The sequence below is a fragment of the Falco cherrug genome, chromosome 6 (genome assembly GCF_023634085.1).
Source record: "Falco cherrug isolate bFalChe1 chromosome 6, bFalChe1.pri, whole genome shotgun sequence".
In the NCBI taxonomy this organism is placed as follows: Eukaryota; Metazoa; Chordata; class Aves; order Falconiformes; family Falconidae; genus Falco; species Falco cherrug.
Window position 1 is genome coordinate 17971044 of NC_073702.1, and position 20045 is coordinate 17991088.

The following is a 20045-nucleotide window of genomic DNA, read 5'->3' on the forward strand; positions in this document are numbered from 1 at the left end:
CTTAAGAACTTTTTGCATTAGAAAGCACTTTAGGGAGCTAAAATTCTATTTTGTCTATTTTGTTTTAGGGATTGCTTCTCACGTTTAAGCTTAGTTAATTTAATTTCTTTTTAGGATGCCTCAAGTAGTCCACCAAATAGTAGATATGCATATATAGTTCTAGAAAATACATATACATATACACAGATATACAAGTAGATATGTGTATAGAATGTTAAATGTACAAATATTGTGCAGTCCTAATCGTTACATCATAAAAAATACCTGCATTTTTCTCTTACTCTACATTTTACTTTTTAATCTGGCATTCCATTAATATGGATGGTAAAGACTGAAAGAAAGTATATTAATAATATACATCCCTAAAATAAAAATGACGGGTTTGGCAATGGCTTGTCTGGCCTTCATGGTTAACATTTTTTATTGTAATGAAAGCAAATAAATATATAAAAATAGTTTAAGGTTTCATTGAAAAAATATATTACAACTTTGAATGTAATTAGAAGCTTCTAAGATATTGACGGCCAAGCTTATCTGTTGAGCAAGGTTTTGTTAACAGCCTGCAGTCTCTGTATCACCAAAGTGGTGGTGGTCCTGTGCCTCTTGTGTTAAGAGAGAGCAGGCCAAAAGCTGGGAGACTCGACCACCCATGTTTCCTTTCTAAGAACGTGGCCTCTGATGTTTCTTACTATTCACTAGAAGCTGTTTTATTTATATTTAAAAATAAAATAAGAAAAAAAAAAGGTAAAAGGCAGCTGGGAGCATTACAAATAATCTGCTTCTGAAAAGATTATTTCTCTGCTTGGATACCAAAAGCAGGAAAATAAAGTGCATGCACATACCGGAAATTAATTCATTGTAGTTTTTCATTCTTATTGTGAGGACTGAGTTTTATGGTTGAGTACCTAGGTTGTAGTGTTATTTTGAAGTCTCCGTGGTGAAGCAGAAGAGGAGGTAAGCATCATGTCTTGAAATCACAGGAAATACAATTAGGGAGGAGTCCCAAATACTATTGAGAATAAAAATATAAGAACGTGTCCCAAAACTTTTGAAAATACAGGTCGATGAGTGCAGAGAAGACAAAATGGTTTATGAAAGAAACATTGGATTATGGACTGGGGAACTAATAATATATGGGTTTGGTTAAGACTTAGAAGGATATTAAGTTATTTTGGACCACTTTGTTCCACACTTGACAAACTAGAGAGACTTAAGAGAAGGGCTGGACTGGACCTTTCAACTTCACCTTTTTAGTAATCTACTGTCCTATGGAAAGATTCATGAGGATATTGTGACTTATCAAAGGTCTTTCCCAAATCTACTCTTGCTTATTAAATTTAGTACCTCTAGAATCTTACTCCTATTGAAGAGGCGCATCCTACAAAGGATAGCTTTATAAAAACACCTAATGTTCAATTTTTGTTAATAATTTTTAATACTGGTAATATATTTCATTTCTATGTCAGCTAAAGATGGAAACAGTGAGATTGATACTTACTTGGAAGTGCGTATGTTGTAACAGTAATAAATACTACCAGTTACAAAGAGAAAGCTCTGTGCTACACACATTACAAAATGTTGTTGCTTAGTTGTGTGTTGGCCTTTTCGTAGGGATAGCATATGGTTCATTTGTGTGCATCAACTGTGGTGATTCCTTTTGGAAGCAGATTTACTTTGATAGAAGAAAAATTGGCACTGAAAACAAGAAAAGCAATTGTTTCTAACAATTGAAAATGGCAGCTTTAAAATGTGGCACTTGGGATATTAAGACCTGGCCGTGGTAGCCCTGATGACCCAGCAGAGCACTGAGTACAGGAATTTTTCATTAGTTCCAAAAGCAAAGATCCTCATTTCTTTTGTGATATAAGAAAAAAATTTATCCTTTTGCTTTTGTCTTAAGCAGTTTTTGATAGCTATTATCTTTGGAGTTTTTTTGAACTAGGAATAGAGAAAACAATCTGAATGGAAATTCAGTGCTATAAAATAGATTTTGGTTCCAGACAATGGTGGAAATACGAGTTTTAAAATAGGAATAGGTGGATTCTGAGCTGGGGAAGTGTGATCGAGTCAGAATAAGTTTTCAGTTAATTTTTGATGGTGCTTAAGCTTCTGAAGAGCAGGCCTGTTCTATACAAAGGTACACAAACTGTCTCAACCTGGAGTTGTCCATCACAGTTTGACCATGCCAATTGCTAGAAGTAGACTTGCAGTACGGATAAACATAGCAGAGCTGTCTTTAATCCAGATAACTCTGATATTTCGAAAAATAAAGTGATATTGTGTAAGCTTTAGAGAAGCCAGAATGGACTGGAAATTGGTAGGGAACCGTCAGTTTCCATTCTCTCTTTTAGAAAATAGATTAAGACACTATTTCTAAAGTGTCCAGTCAATTTCAACAGTATTGTTTTAGAAACAATTTGTTATGACTTTTTCATACTTTTATTAACAGATTTCTACTTCAGTGTTATGTATCTTTCCAGTACTGAAATTTGTAACTGTGAATCATGAAGGAAAAATAAATTGGTACTGTGTCTTTCTGCAACTTTGTTCCTGAGACTTTGTTTCTGCAACAGTTTTTTCCTGAGAGTGAGTCATAACATACATAGATAGTAGATGGGCATTGTCTGAACACAAAAAAGATTAATAAAAGTATCTCAGACAATCCAAAGAGAATCAAAAAGCCTTGCTAAAGGAGAAATTTTACCATTTTGCTGAATTGAAGTTCATGTGTTATTGGAAGTGCTTACAGTTAAATCCTATAGCTTTATTAACTGACTAATTTTTTTGAAATATCAGCTGTAGCTTTTTGCACTTGTTCTTTGTAAGGATATAATTGCAAACCTATTAGATCATCTGCAGCTCTGGCCAGTACATTATTGTTCCTTACAGTGGATTATTGAGTGCTTTCCAGGCTAGCTTTTAGCCACGAAAAATGGGAGACCCTTTACATACACTATGCATGACAACAGATTCCTGTCTCTGTCTTTTTCTTTTCATTTTATTTATTTATTTGCTAACAAAACTTGCATATTTTCTGTGCTGTCAGTGGTTTTCCTTGTTTGAGATATCTTTGCTCATATGAATCTTTTAGCTGTATACCGTGGGGAACTCTGAAAAGCAAGCTCTTAATTCAAGCAGCACAATAGGCTTACAGGTAGTTGTGCAGTCAGTGTTTAATCAAATGGATTTTGCATGAAAAGCTTTTCCTGGAAAGTCAGTCTTTTCTGTTCCCAAACACATTTTTATGTTCTTCTCTAAAGTTATTCCAATTTGCCTATCTGGTATTCATTTTCTTTGAACAGTACAACTGATCAACAAAATGTTTCTTCCTCTCAGAAAGGTTTTAGGCGTGCATTTATATTAATATGTGTAACTGATTTTTAAAGTAAAACATTGAAGAAAGTTTAGTTTATTAGTTGTGGGCTAGCTGGACTGTTGTAATATGCAAAGTTATTTTTAGTGCAGAAAAATTCAAAACAATTCCCATGAATATCTTCAGTATTACTCAAAAATAATTGTTAACCTGGTGTTGCCCAGTAGAATTGTTTGCTGTAATATTTGGGGAAGGGAATATAAACATGACTCATTTTCAATCATTCTTTTGTTTTTTTTTTTTAAAACAGCTTTTTTTATAGGTTCTTTGTTTTTTCCCTTTAATTGACACCTCTGTTTATTTTCCATACTCGGCTACATACAGAAAGAAGCAAGTGAAGTAACTGAAGAAAAGCACAAAAGAAGCATAATAATAAAGAAAAATAAAAAACCCCAACATTTTTTTCAATAAAAAATGTCATTTGGGACCTGAAATGATTTAATTGTCTTGTCAGGAGAAATAGCACTGGTAAATAAGTACAAGGGTAAAAATAGTATTTGAATCTCAACTGGAACTCATTTTATTGGGCATTAGTCATCAGAACGAAGCAGCTGGAGTGGTTCCTGGCCCTGAGAATGCTCATTGGCCTGACTGTGCAATCACAAAGCCATTTTTTATTCCAGAGGACATTTTACACATACTGGGGAAAAACTCAAATTCAGAGGAAAAATAAATGAACGGACTCTGTGTGGTGATCACTTGTGGCTAACAGAGGTGTTAAGTTATTGGTCTGCTGAAAGAAATTTAAAAATACAATTATTTGTCAATTTTGAACCTTGAACCACACAGCTGGCAAATTTGGACAATTTTCCAGTATTCCATCTAGTTTCATTCATGGAAGTTTGGAACCATTTGCCTTGTCTTTACAGTGTCCACAAGAAATAAGCAGTTTAAAAATAATCTGATGGGACTGTCTCTACTGATATACCCAGATACAGAGTTCATAAGGTATCAAAAACCTCACATAATAGGTAATTTCTGATCATTCCAATATTTATTTAAAAAAAACCCCTACAGAACGTTTTTACAGCTGTAATATTACCTAGAGTATAATAATAATTTGTGACCAACTTAAGGCCTAATCTTTTATGATGAACTTCGTATAATGGCAATGGCCAGCTATTTCAACAGTACTTTTGGAATAAAAATGGATAATAGTTTCATGTATACATAGGATTACCTGTGCTATCGGATGGTTTTCCTGGGGGCTTAAGTTCATATGAACTTTGCAGATAATTTTCTCAGGAAACTTTCAAAGACATAGTTCATAATTCAGCTGTAAAATGCTGCTCTCAATTCCAGAAAAATACATATTGCTCAGTAACACTGTGAGCTTGTTATTCTTAGAGGAAGTATGTTTGCTCCGTTCTGACTAATGGAGTCATGTAATAGCTTCAGTGAGACCTCCTACTTTGATATCAGGGTGATGCCTGATGCTGACTTGTGTTGAATACAGCTGAACATTTTAGACAGAAAACCATATGACTATCTTCAGCAGTGGCTAAGGGCAGATGATAAGGACGACCATCTAACCAGAAAGCAGGAAGTTGTACTCCCTTGGTACATCATCCTGTATCCCAGAAGTCTGAGGTTCTGGAACTTTTAAAGCTGGATTCATGACCTTGTATTTAATAATCTTGATGGATATTTTTTTTTCCCCTCTGTGGTATTTGAGCCCAGAACATCATGCTCTGTTAAAATATATTGCTAGGGGCTCTGAGCTATGAAAGCCTTGGAAGATGATGGAGTAGCCAGTGGAAGGAAGTGTTAAAAAAATGGAGAAAGGCTTAAACAAGCCAAAACAAAACAAAGCAAAAAAAGGCAACAGACCAGGCAACAAAAACTCTTTTCTGTACTTCTCCCATAATAATGCTCATGTGATTACAAATCTTTGATCAGGGGTCATCCCCAAGTCTATGTTGGAGGGTAAAAGCTGCATTTAGTTACCTTTGTGATCTAATGCTGTATCTGCCCTTCATTTTCATGTTTTGGTATGTGTAGACACAGGGGCTTCACTGCAGACAGCTTGGTAGCCTGCAGAAACAGATGTCATGAAAAGTCCTTCTGCCAGGGCCTTGCTATTTAACAGAGGGAGGAGAGAGGAGATTACACTTGTTCTAGCTCTGGAGTTACCACTGCTCAAGAAAGTTCCAGAGAAAGGTGTAAGGCACAGGCTATACACAAACCTGCTGGAGAGGACATGTCCAAAGGGGCAGGAAAAAGAAAAGCAGGGGGCAGATGAGTACATGCATAGTGAGGTGTTAGAGAAGGTTAGGTGGGAGTGGGATGGGAAAAAAAGCATCTTAAGAAAAGGAGGAAGAAGGACCTGAGGCAAAAACATTAGGTGATAAACAACTTCTCAGAGAAAGACTAAACCACTGAATTCAAAAACATCAAGTACTTTCTAACATTTCTGTTACCTTGCAGGTTTTTAGTTACTGATACTGACGGTGAGGGAGGTCATAGCATTACTGCGAATTTGAGTGTTGGTGTGGATACATGTCTGAATAGCTATGAGAATTTCTGTCCTTTAAGATGTAATATATTTTATGAAAAAGGTTTTGAAAACTTCTTTTGTAATGCTTTAGATGTTTGTGCTTTAGATGTACTAAAGATTCTTGCAAGAGACTTCCACAAGAGGTCTGCAGACCTCTCTGTCAGGAGGTTTTCTTAACACCAAGTCAAATTCTTATTTTGCAGTTGAATTCCATTATGGTTAGCTACATCACTCTAAATAGTTCTGTTTACTTAGTGTTTACAGTCCTTAAATATCTTTAGACCATTACTGTTGATACTTGCGTATTTCTCAGCCAAATTGAGCTTGTTTACTTCTCCCTTGTCTTTCCGAAGTAGTCCTGTTGTCATGCTTTTGACATTTATGTTGTTCGGTCACTCCAAAAGTTTTTCAATGAGGAGGCATGCACTGCAGTTGTCATTGCCTTATCAGTATGTACTTTTATTTACTTTTATTTTTATTTTATGTTTGTCTGATGTGATACACCTGTGAATGCTGTCTGAACTTTTGTCCTTTAGGCGTGCAAGTGCATTGAAGATATACTTCTGAGGTTTACTCTGCTATTGCATCTAAAAGTTCTTTGGAATTAATGCTTGTCATAAGTCCTTCTTGCACATTTTTTTTTTCCTTACAGGTAAACTAACATTCATTTTCCAGCAAGGCTCTTAATTCACTGATAATGACAGTATAGCTAATTTGTCTGTGTCCTTTATGTAAGTCATTTGGCCTAAGAAGTCTGTTCAACATTTTCCCTTAGAATTATTTGTAAATTATTGCTGTTTTCCTTAAATTCCAAAGTTACAGTTTATCTGTGATTATTGTAAATACCCAGCCATCCGGTACAAAACTAAGCATCTCAGTATCTTTCTGCTTATCACTTTGCCTTTACAGATTTTTCAGGCACTATAAATTTATCAATACTGTTCCCACCCACAACAAATTGAGAGAGAGATTTTGTACAATCCTGATTTCAGTTGCACTGATGTAAAATAATGAATGAGAATATAAACAAAGTGCTGTGGAGGAGTGCTGATGGACAACATTCATGAAACATTATAGGTGGGGTTTAAGACACCTACATTTAGTGCTTACATGTGTACAGAGACACTGGATGTCTAAATTTCCATATTAGTCAACAGATATTGAACTAATATACTTCAAGAGGTATGGGATTCCTATGCTGTAAGGTATTTTGTCTAGCCCATGCTGCTGCTTCAAAAGGATGAATGCCTCCCAAACATTTTTGTGCACTGGGTGGGTATCTAGGAAATGTCAAAAGGCAGGAGCTGCCTATGTTTAGGCAACTGGATTCAAAACAGTATCAAATTCAGGGTTAGCTAGAATACTTTCTACAGCATTTGTGTGTCTTCTGTAAAGTTTGTGAGAAATTCTTTTTGGTGGCAAAATTAGCGTTTTCACCTTATTTGAAAGTGAACCGTCAGTCCTGAACTTGTCTGTGTCAATTGAAAAGGGAATTTTCTCTTCTGTCCCTTTTACATAAGATGTCAGCTATTGCACAGCAGTTCTTGGAGCGTATGTATGTATGTCACATACCTACTCTTATTGAGGGCTTTGAGGTTAGGAAAAGAGGGCTTGTGCTGACTTTAGTGCAAAAAAAAATTGTATATGTTTGCATATAATACCTAAAGGTACTGTATATATATACACACAATATTATATATAAATATAGATATAAGGGTACTATGTATATAGAGGTAGCATACAGTACCTAAAGGAGGCCTGCAAGAAAGCTGGAGAGGGACTTTTTACTAGGCCATGTAGTGATAGGACAAGGGGGAATTATTTTAAGCTGAAAGAGGGTAGATTTAGGTTAGATATTAGGAAGAAATTCTTTACTGTGAGGGTGGTGAGACACTGGCACAGGTTGCTCAGAGAAGCTGTGGATGCCCCATCCCTGGAAGTGTTCAAGGCCAGGCTGGATGGGGCTTTGAGCAGCCTGGTCTGGTGGAAAGTGTCCCTGCCCCTGGCAGGGGGGTTGGAACTAGAAGACCTTTAAGGTCCCTTCCAACCCCAACCATTCTATGATTCTATGATTATGGGATGCAGACTGATGATCCATACTGCAGAAGGAGTAATGATACAAATACATGCTCAGTTTTTATGAAGGCTGTTTTTCATAATTTATAGAAGGCGTTTTAAACTTGTTCAAACAATTGCTATGTTATTTGTACCAGGCAGTGATTCTCATTTTTCTGACTTTCTGTGAATGTGCTTTTGAATCTTCTGTGTTCTGTCTTTCCATTAAAAAAACACGTCAAAGCATTTGATTTGCTTGGAAATCACATTACAAGATCTAGCTCTGAGCTAAATACAGTTTTGTGAGCTGAAAATATTTTTGTCATCCTGAACTCATCTCGTGAATTTTGAAATTCAGTTCATCCAGGAAATTGTCCTCCTCTAATGCTTCCCCTACTCAGTTAGAAGGAGAAGGAAGGGAAATTGCATTTCAGACATCTAAAATATGAAAGTAAGTTTTATTGATATAGAATTACATCCTGCAGGAAGTCATACAAACTTTGCTTTTTATGGGGAAGAACTAAAATGATAAACTTTTAAAGGCATTTTTTGACTTGGTGAATTGTTTCAGCTGCCCAGGAGGCCTATAAGCAATCTGGGAATGCTACACCATTTACAGTTAAAGCTGATATTGCTAGAACTGCCTTGAGCACTAAAAGTGAAATGCTTGATAAAGGATCCATGTATGACAGAGACCTAGAATTCTGTTTACTTCTACACTAAACATTACCAGCTGGCTCGTCGGGCATCTGCTCAAATGTCTTTTGAGAAGAGGGCACAGCAAGTACTCTCTTGTATCTAACCCAGCAAATAATTTTAGCTCTGTTAGGAAATTCTCACTGATTGAAAGAAGAAATCAGACATACACATTGCCTTCCTTGTATTGAAAAGGTTTTATTAGCTCCTTTTTACCAGTGTCAAAATCCCCTCATTAAATTTTGTCCTAAGTTTTTAAGACTGAAACTCATTTAGAAATAGGATTATTAGTCCTTTCAGTTCAAATCAAGATCAAATTTTGGGTATTTGAAATTGGATAGCCCGTTTTATAGGATTTATCAAGTTTAATTTGGGATGCCTGTTAAAAGGTCTGAGCCAAATAGCCTCACAGTTTTATAGGACAATTTCTCTTCTTGTTTTGTATGTTTTCAAAAAAAACAAACCCAAACTTCTTTGTAACTCATTTTGTCTGTTGGAATGACTTGGGTTTAATGGAGCTAAGTAAAAGTCCTATTCTTCAGTTACTTGCCTCTGTTAAAGGATTCTTCTAAAGCACTTTTTAATTTTGCATTAAAAATGGCTAACTTTGCTGTACTCATTGAATCCAATCTACCAAAACACCTCAGGCATATATTTGGGGTTCTGCAAAGGTTCTCTTGTTCTGCCAATGTTGATTTCTAGTAAAGCATTCCTGAAATTCTCTTTTCAACTCATGAATTATTTAGTATTTCTTTTCGTAGTTCCAGTCATTCAAATTATTCTTTTACTTGCATAGCCTGTTATATACCTTGGAGCTCACAGTGGAGTGCTTAGTATTGAGAATGGAATTTTTATTATTTAGAGATATTATAAAACTAGCTGCATAATGTATTAGAACATGCCTTGTTTGTTAAAGCTTATTCCTGTAACTGGAAATAAGCCTTTAAAAGTCCTGGCATCTTTGAGCTATTTTTCTTTAGAGAGAGAGAAAATGTCTATGTATATGGGTTCATTTGTTGTTGTTTTGTTTTTTTTTTCCCCAGTGGGGAACAAAACAATATATTTGTTACATTCTCATGTAACAATTCTAAAATAACAGATTTTAGCATAAAGTCTGGTGGCCACAAACTTCACATGCAGAGGTGAAAGCTTCTGAAAGCTGCTATCTAAATCTCAAATGTGTGATTTTTACAGCAGTTACTAAAATTTGTGACCTAAAATGACAGAGATGTGACAGCAGTTTTCTAGTAACCAGGAAGATTGTTTTTTCCTTAAATAGCTGTTTGGAAATTTGTAAATGTAACTTAGGAAAAGTCACAAGTCTTAGTTTCTTTTCCTTAGGGATATCAGGGATCAGCAGGAACTCCAGGTATTCCAGGAACTCCGGGGGTTCAAGTAAGTTTCTGTTTCATTCCTAGAATTTTAAAATCTGAGACAAATCCCACCAACTCTCTCCCAATATCCATTGTTTGTCACTGAGAGTTGAGATCTGGGGAATGAAAAGGGCTTAGTGGATGGCATGAAGTCAGGGGCCATGCTTGGGTGAATTTCTTTGGAACTCACGCGGCTTTGAGGTTTGCAGTTAGGCTGACAATTAGGCTCCCAAACCTAATCATTCCTAGGTAAGGCCTGTAGGAGCAGAATTCACCTGGGGCTTAGACATTTTCATCCTGATCCAGAAGCCAAACAGTAGTTTCTTCCATTTTTCTATGTATTAGTAACAGTGATCTTGTCATGGTGATTGATTACCTACAATTCACACATCCAAAAGTAGGTTTCAGATAAATCCCAGACTGATGGAGGAGAATTATTTTTCTGTCTTCACTTTATTAATTTAGTAGCCCTTCCTGGGACAGTTACTGGAAACCAGTGCTGTATTTTGCTTTATCCAGTCTGGCTGGATAGTTGAGGACTTAGTAATTTGTTGAATTAAATATCTGAGAGCGTGCTGGGGTGAAGAGTGAGCCTCCAACATGGCATATGTGAAGGCTTGTCTGATGGACATTTGAAAGGAAGGGGATATCTCTGGACTAGTACAGGCTGTGTGATGTCCTTTTTTCCTGGGGTGGTCCTTGGTTAAAGCAAAGAATTGTTTTGTTGTTCCCAGTCATGAGTTATGGTAGTGTGCCTTATTTGTACATGTTAATATATTTTATGCTTGGTTCTGGTTTTCTATCCAGTTACTAAAATGTTATGGTCAGCCAGCTGACTCATCAGTCCCCAGGTCACATTGTATTACATTTCTGTGTCTCATTCTGTATCAGATTGTATTACTATTTAAGCTGGTTTTCATTTTTTCTCTCTTAGGGACCACGTGGCTTACCAGGTATCAAGGGAGAGCCAGGGAAAAATGGGGCTAAGGTAAAAAAAAAATAATAAATGTAATAGATAAGAAGATTTTACTATTAGCATTTCTCATTTTTGGTTGTACAGTTAATAGTATCAGTATTTTCACATGAAGCTTCTGTGAGAATTGTTTACTAAAAAGGTAATAAAGGAGGAATAGGAATCCTAAATTTAGAATGTTAGTTCATTTCTGAATCTGGTCTGCTTTATTTAATAAAGTTTATATATGCTTTACCACTGCCAGTAACAACTTTATTGCACTGAATAATTTATATTTGGAAAGCATATCTAAATATACATACCTGAAAGCATAATACAGACACCTGCCAGAATGATTTCTTTCTGTCTCTTCAACCTTTTTCCCTTTAGCGAGCAACCAGATGAGCTAGGTAGGAATTTTTGGATGGCACTTTTTATCAAAAAACACTGACTAATTGAAACCAAAGATTTTTGTGGAAAAATTCTGTCCGAGGTGTAGCTAGTAGCTTGGAGCTCCAGACAAATGTGGAAGCTTGTATATAATTCCCTTTTGGTAATCAGGGTAATCTTGAATCTGGATCTCCTATACATACCATGAATAAACTAGCCATTGGCTATTGGCAGATCCAATTGATCTGTAAACATCTGTGTCCACCCTTCTGTCATAATTTTGCCCTGTGTTTAGAAAAGTTCTAAGTTTATTGTGACAAAAAAGTGTTTTGGTTTGGGGTTATTAAAACTTCAAGGCCTTTCCTGTAAAACAAACACTTGTTTTATAAATAGATTTTACTGTAGAATTTCCTTCTTTTCAAGTTTCCAATATTAAAAGCAGGTCCTTAAATTCATCACTATTCAGCAGAATTCTCAAATGCACGATTAGAACTCAAAAATGTGCTTATGTGTTCTGTGCTTTAGGCATCTTAATCTAATAGATCTTAGATGTTAATCTAATTGATCAGTCGATATTGGATCATGTGCAGAAAGTGAGATACTGATGATGAAAAACTATTCTCCTGGCAGTGCAGGGTTGTGACAGACAGAATATTTCCTAATGCTCAGTCCAGCCTTGTTTAAAATGTGCCAAAAAATAGGGCTTCCACCACCATTTTCTAAAACTTCTTCCATTGTAAAATAGGTCTTGCAATTAGAATTATTTTCCTGATGATTCAGCCCAAATTTTCATCTCTTAATTTCATCCCATTACTTGTAATGTTTCTGTAGCAACTAATTTAAAACTGTTTCCATTGCCAAATGTTTTAGGTTATCCAATAATTGAATCACTGCTTACGAGCAGAAATTGAGGCTGTGTTTTTTTTTCATCAAGGAGCGATGGATGTATGAATTTATTTTACAAGTTTTGCTGATTTTTTGAACCCCATTCCATTGCCTGTTTTGAATACTTATTTGTTGAGAGATATTTTGATAGCATTAACCCACAAGCTGTCGTTACTGTGGTCATGTTCCTGTCTTCTGTGAATATGTGACAGACCTCTCCAAATCTGATTAGAGATGAATGGTTTTGATAAATACAACTGAGACATGTTTTTTTTACCCTTTGTCTTGGAGAGTACCAAGACCTAACTTCCTGAGCATAATTTACTTACAAAGAATATATTACTTATTAAATAATACTGATATAAATAATTACTTATTATATAATTTATTAAACAAATGGAAATATATTGCTCAATATAAAGTTAGATATTGACAGAGAGAAAATACTATGATGGTCCAAAAAGTGTTTGGTGGTAGGCTTTTTGTCATGAGTGAAGTAGATCTCGTCTACTGAGACAATAACTCAATCTTGATTTTATTGTTTCAAATCAGATAGTACCAAATTATAATTTAGCCTTTTGTTGTAGTTGCTCAAGGGAGCTTGCAGACAAATTGTCAGACAAATTACTTGAGTATCAATAGCAAAAGTTTTTGAATTCCTGGTATCTGACACCTGTGAGGAAAAAAAAAAGAACTGATGTTTTGGCTTTTGCTTTTAATTGCTAACTGCGAAATAAGAACTCATTTGTCAAAGTGCCGGAGTTGTTTTATCAGCGTGTTTTGGTTTAACTTTGTTTGTTTAGAAAAAGTACTTAATACCTTATTTTTCAGTACTTCACTCATCCAAAGTAAGCTGGTGAGAAATTTGACAAGGTCAGCAGGTCTTTGATCTTTTCAGTAAAATGTAGGAGCAAAGCCTTCGCAGATTTAGGGAATTTCCTTATTCTTTGGGAATTAGGAATGGATGGTAGAATTATTACAGGTCCTACAGAGATTTTAAAAGCTCCTTTCAAAGTTTTTTTTTTCCTCTTGTCAGAGCTAAATTGCAACTTTTGAACCTCCATAAAGCCTTATTGAGAGATTACAGTAAAATGTATTCTAAAAAATTTAGTGATTGTGTATTTTTTTGCTTTTATATGTTGAATCTTTTTTAAAGATCAACAAACTCATCAGTCAGCATACTGATGTTAGGTAGCTGATATGTTGATGTATAAATGTCTTTCAAGTATTTGTTGATCATTGAAAAGATGAGTTCTATTATAGTATATTACTACTGTTTTAGATATAAGGAATTAAAATATGTTTGCTCTTCTAGGGTGACCGTGGACTACCTGGTTTTCCTGGATTACATGGGATGCCAGCACCAAAGGTTCCAATTAAATATTTCTTGTTACAATACTCATGTGTTTCAGCTTGCTCTATAGTTTAGAGGGAAAACAAGTTTATATGCAATATTATGCCAGTGCATTTGATAAACTACATAAAATGAATAGATGTGATGCTGAAATTGAAGGAAGATATAGGCCATGGGACTTCATTACATACATATTAAGCAATGGAAGCTGCCTGGTTTTTTCATTTTTGTTCTGTTCTATGGGATTCTATATTAACTTTGAACTTTGATTTTACTACTACTTAGAATCCTCTTCATGGCAAATAATATGTCAAAAAATATATAATTTTCTTGAAGCCATTCAAGTGACAGTATCTTGATGGATAGTTCTGGTCTAACCCAATGAGTTTATTCCACTTGTATGTTTCCTAAAATATCAACAATATCTTTTGCTCTTCTGTGTTAGTACACAACTGAATTTACTTCTTAGTTTTTCCAAATCTGTGTTTTAAACTTTTCAAATAAGGTCTTCAGAAGAGTGCAGCACTTTTGAAAGAGCTGAATTTTCATGTAGGTACATACCTATATTGACGCGATAAGAAAGTCAAAGTGCCTTCTCCATTGAAAACAGAAGCATTAAGCCTGCAAAGTGTGGATTGTCTCATCAGCAGTGTTGGACATTCTGGGCTTCTCCCCTAGGAGAGATTGGGAAATTCAAGATTTGCATTTACTGTCTTAAGCATATTCTTTTATATATCAGATGGAGCTCTTTGCCTTCCTCATTTGGTGTCTGCTATACGTGTACACTTTGTATACATATCTGTATGTAACGACTTCTATTTTAAAAATTAATTTATTCACACACATTTTGTCTAGGGAGAAAGGGGTCCTAAAGGAGATCAAGGAGTGCCAGGGATATATGGCAAAAAGGCAAGTCAATTTATAATCATAAAATAAAGCAAAATATTATTGGTATCTGTTGTGCAGTGACCTTGGCTGGCCAGCTCATGCCCTCCCAGCCACTCTCTCATTCCCCCTCGTCCACAGTATGGGGGAGAAAATAAGATGGAAAAACTTGTGGGTCCAGATAAGGACAGGGAGATCACCTACTGATTACAGTCTTAGGCAAAACAGACTTGACTTGGGGAAAAGTTAAATTTATTGCCAACTAAAATAGGTTTGGATAGTGAGAAACAAAGGACAAAGACTAAAACACCTTCGCCTCCACCCTGCTTTTTCCCAGGCTCAACTTCACTCCTTGATGGGGTGGGGAACAGGCAGCAAGGTGGGATGGCCAGCCCATAACAGTTCCTCTCTGCTTTCCTTCCTCCTCGCACTTCTCCCCTGCTCCAGCATGGGTCCTTCCCGCAGGCTGCAGTCCTTCAGGATAAACATGCTCCTGCGTGGGGCCCCTGAGGGCTGCAGCTCGATTACCACAGCTCCACCATGGTTCTCCCCACGGGCTGCAGGAGAATCTCTGCTCCAGCACCTGGAGCACCTCCTCCTGTCCTTCTGCACTGACCTGGGTGTCTGCAGGGCTGTGTTTCTCACTTTTCCCCTCACTCCTTACTTTGCCTGTGTCATGGTTTTGCCCTTTCTTAAATACATTCCCCTCGAGGCACCACCACCCAGCCCTGCGGGGGCTGGTTGGAGCCGGCTGGAACCGGTTGTGCCTGGCCCGGGGCAGCCCTGGCGACCCCTCACAGGGCCCTGCAGCCCCCGCCAGTGCAGGGTGCCTGCACCTCATACAATATTATTTATATTTTTTTAATATGTGTATTCACAAAGAACTTAATTCTGCAGTCCTAACTCAGAAAAATTTCCACTGAAGTTTGCTGGATATACTTATGTCTAGTAACATTCAGCTCATGCTCTGCTTATTTGGATATTCTGAGAACTCTGTTCATCCTTCTGTTAATGGATCGATGTAATTCATTTTAACAGAATACAAAATGCTTATATTATTTGCAAATGTGTCTGTGCTTTTAATATGGGGTATATGTAATACTTACATTGAAAAGAAGCCTGTGCTTTTTAATACGTAGAAATGTACATGAACCACTTAACCAAAGGGGAAGAGGGAGAGGAGTATGGGGAGTGAGGAGAGGAGCACACGAATGGATTGAGACAGATAGTGGCCTGGAAGAGAGATGTTGTTTTAACCTGTAATTTATATAAAGCAGGGTGTGCTTGTATGTAAATGTTTGTGTTTCAGAGAGCATATTTTGGTCATCCAATGTTAACAGTTTTCACCTATCCTTATGTTTTCTTCATCTATTTATTGGTCTAGAGTTTTAAGCAATTTGGTAGAGGGTCTGTCTTCACATTTCTGTAATTTTAGAGCACATTTACGTTTCTGTAACAGGGTGTAGTTATTAATTGACCACTGCCTGAATTGAAAAAGAAACAGATCTTCCATACATTTTCAAAATAAGAAATAATATACATGATTAATAGGTTAAATACACTGAATTTGCAGCACTACTTAGTTTTTGTTTGCTGTATTTCTCAGGGTTCAAAAGGAGAGAAAGGTGATACGGGGTTTCCAGGAATGCCTGGGCGATCCGTAAGTTTTGCAAAGACAATTTAGCTTTAACTTTTGCTTGTTAATTCACCTACTGATGACTGTTAACTGTTCCCACAGGGAGACCCTGGCAGAAGTGGGAAAGATGGATTACCGGGAAGTCCTGGTTTCAAGGTATGTACAATGTATATTCATATCTTGGCAAAGTCTTCAATAGCATCTCTATTGGTCTAAATATACCCACTTTATTCTGTGAGGTTAAAATAATGTGTGTTACTGGGCAACGCCAAAGGTTACTGCCCTCCATAGGCAGACTTCTGTTGGATTGTGCATAGGTGCAAAGCTTTTATTAAGAGTGTATTAGTGATTATCAGAGATTGTTTATACTTCATGTCCCTTAGCCTGTTTGTGTTTAGCTCTGTGAATCTGTTAATGAGATTTATATACAAGCATACGCTGCGGAAAGTTAAGAAGGAAGTAATCTAATTATTATTATTGCTTTTGAAGGGAGCTGGATGAAAGATAGGGGAAAACATCTTCAGTGTTGCATTCATATTTATGTTTGTATTCTCTTCACGGTGCAGTGCCCTTTATATTTAATTTAGAACAGTTTTGAAGTGTTCTAAGTGTCTTTCTACTGTAGAAAAGACTACAGGATCAGGTATTTTTTTGTGTACCCAGTTGTTTGCACTGTTCTAATCTGTGAAAAGATGGACTTTAACAGTATGAATTTTAAGTTCACAGAAAAAAAATATTAATATGAGATGTAAATGTTCAGTTGAATTGTTCTAAAGAAGCTTTTCAACAGCAGCTTTGTTCCTATAATATTTTAACAACAACAACAATAATAATAAATTATGTAGGGCTGCTCAAGATTAACGTTGCTTCAGTGTCCAAAAATGCAAGTGTACTTTTAAGTGCATTTGTCTGAATTCCTATTGCTGCTGTTGGAGATCTGGGTCTTCCATTTTGTGACTATGCTTGTCTGGAGCAGTTGGGGATACCATGGCATATCTGTGACACCTGCTGCAGCAAGGAGATATGACACAAGACCTATGAGACCTAAACCCTTCCAGGCAGCAGCTGACAACAAGGTGGATCCAGAAGTATCCCAGCCTCACTCAGGCTGGAGGGGACTTTGGGGCATCTCACAGACAGGACAGCACTAAATCCATACCAGGTTGCTCAGCTGGGTCTTGAAACCTCCAAGGATGGAGGCTGCACAACTGGGCAGCTCGTTCCATCCTTGACTGTCTTCATGGTGAAGAATTTTTCACCCTAATTTGCAGCAGCAAATAACTCTACACATCCATGTGTCAACAACTGAACCAAGCTTTTAGTAAATATAATAAATGGAGCCTCTAAAGTAATTCAGTTGCTGACTGTTAGCTGCTATAACTTTTGCGAGACCACTCATAAGTTTGCAGTCCTATTTGCTGGTTTTGGGTACCCCAGGTGACCTGTAAGTGCCATTTCAGAAGGACACAGGTTTCCTGTAGGTGGTACCTGCCAGCTGAATGTGAAAGCCTTGGCTGCCCTAGAGCACCTCAGACAGCAGGCATTTGTGATTAGGTATCTGAATCAAGGCCCTGTTCACTGTAATGGGATCTTAGATCCCTAACATATCTCTAGACAACTTCAGGTAGAAAAACACACATAGGTATCTTAATTTGAAATTACAGGGGGAACTTAAAACTTACATGCAACACTACAGCACTGTTATTCTAAAAATTGCCCAACTTCAATGTATAACTAAGCAATTGAAAAATTTATTAGGAAAACTCATCTAAAATAACAGCCTTTAAAAGTATGTATAAAATTTTACCTTTTAATGTAGGTAAACTGAATATTTCTTGTTTTATTTGTTCTCTTTGGAAGGCCAAATGAGACTGTGCTTAAAGGTAATGGCGTAACTTTATTTTATGTCAAATTGGTGTACTGTTTTTTTTTTAACTGCCCTGAAGTTTACACCCTTAAAATATGTTAGCAAAAGAAGTTGTAAATCTTAATTATGGAAAAAAATATTTTCTTATTGCTCATTTTTCTGAAGTTACCTTCAGCAACCGTCAGCAGATTATTTTTATGATCCTGGAGGACTTCTTTATGTGTTACTTGATTTAGTTTTAACTACTGCTAGATTAATTCCATTTTGATCTTCAAATCTCATTGGTACCTGCCTACAAATTGTCATTATTAATATATATCTACAAGAGCATTTATCACTGACATTTGCAATATATCAAGCAAAGAGAATTTAACAGACATTCTGAAAACACTCAGCTGAGTTTGCGTCTATGGATGTAGTAGCTACTTGTGTTGCCATTAATGTCAATGTAATGCCAGTGGAGCCTGGAGAGTAATACAGATCAAACAAGGCAAACTTGTAGGTACCGCCAGTTTAGTTGTGTATATAAAAGTGTCTGGTGCATTTGAGATGCATTAGTGTACAAAGCATCCTAAGGGAGCTGACAAATATGTCATAGATTGTATGGAAAGCAAATGCCTTTCTGGAGTGGGAGTAGGAATCCAAACAAGACACCCTTGGGTATCTGAAATATGAGCAAATCTCTGTGTGCAGGCAATGAAATTGAGCTCCTGATGGCTGGTCAGCTGAATCAAGTCTTCATCAATTGTCTTGACTTCTGTGATAGGAGCTTAGTTGCCTACATGAATTTATTAAAACACACACACAGACAGACAGACAGACAGACACACACACACACACACAGACATCCCCCCCCCCCCCCCCCCCCTCTCTCTCTGATGAGTTGGTGGAGAAATTCCTTTTCTGGTGCTATAGAAAGTAGAAAAAAAAATAGATTTTTTTCCTCTCTGGTATTTAATAACATGGACAAGTAATAGTTGCAGTTGTTTAACATAAAATTTTAAGTGTCACTGGTGGCCCTTTGAAGTGAAGTATTATGTTAATAAAGCATGAATTTGGAGAGTATTTTAATCTGGTTTTACACTTGTAAACAGTATACAGATAATTCGGTATATTAGTTGTGTCAACCTGTGTACATTTAAACTGAAAGACATTTTCTTGACTATTTTCTTAAGTATTATAGTACAGAAATATGACATACTCATTAGATTTATTAATTTTATGTTATAGTAGTTAACAGAAGCCATAGTCTTCATTCAAACATTTTGTCAGCTTGACGTCACCATCTGCTTGCTATAAAACAATGTTTTATTCTATGTCTGTAATCAAATTCAGAGCCTTACCAAACAGGCTGTCTTTGAAGGAAATTTCTGCTGGAGCTTTCCTGTTTTCTTACAATATTCATTCTGGGAAAGAATGTGGAAAAAAAGCATAGCTTAAACCCAGATGCTACCCATTGTTATGTCAAGTCCAGTTCTTGTAATTTTAAGTTAATTATTACCATATTATTTATATATATATATGCAATTATCTTTGAATTTGTTTTATGTGCTTTTATTTCTGGAATTATTTTTCAGTTTTTCACAATATTTTTACTGTTATACATGTTTTGAGTAAGGACATAAAGGTTTGATCACGTCTGGTACTGTTGTGTTCTGAAGTGCTTTGAAATAGTTTTCAGACTATTGTACTAACAATTAGACAACAGCAATTTATTACTGTTTTATGTGCTTCTTCAACCAGTAATTGCTATTCTGATTCAAAAGACAATTGTCTCTCCTTTTGCAAACTGACAGCTGTCTGTAGGATGCAGCATGAGGGAATATCAGATTGACAACACTTATGTATTTGAGGCTGTTTTTAAGAGATGTTTGTTGATGAAGCCTGATCATTTTTATTGGGTTTACATTTTACTTATAATATACTATTTGTAATAATTATTTTTATTATCCTAAGGAAGATTTTTTTTTTTAATAATAAAGTATTTAACAGCCTTTTTTATTTTAAAGGGAGAAGCCGGACAGCCTGGATCTCCAGGCCTAGAAGGACATCGGGGAGAGCCCGTAAGTGGTTAAATAGCTG

General features: G+C 36.3%; 1 protein-coding gene across 1 annotated transcript in view; it reads left to right on the forward strand.

Annotated features, from left to right (window-relative positions):
• The window catches only part of COL21A1 (collagen type XXI alpha 1 chain), a 113997-nt gene that overhangs the window by 48659 nt on the left and 45293 nt on the right, over nt 1-20045 (forward strand). The window contains exons 11-17 of the mRNA XM_055714889.1: nt 9963-10016; nt 10929-10982; nt 13537-13590; nt 14431-14484; nt 16067-16120; nt 16199-16252; nt 19973-20026. Of these exons, the coding sequence (XP_055570864.1) occupies nt 9963-10016; nt 10929-10982; nt 13537-13590; nt 14431-14484; nt 16067-16120; nt 16199-16252; nt 19973-20026 (378 nt within the window). The remainder of the gene's footprint in view (nt 1-9962; nt 10017-10928; nt 10983-13536; nt 13591-14430; nt 14485-16066; nt 16121-16198; nt 16253-19972; nt 20027-20045) is intronic.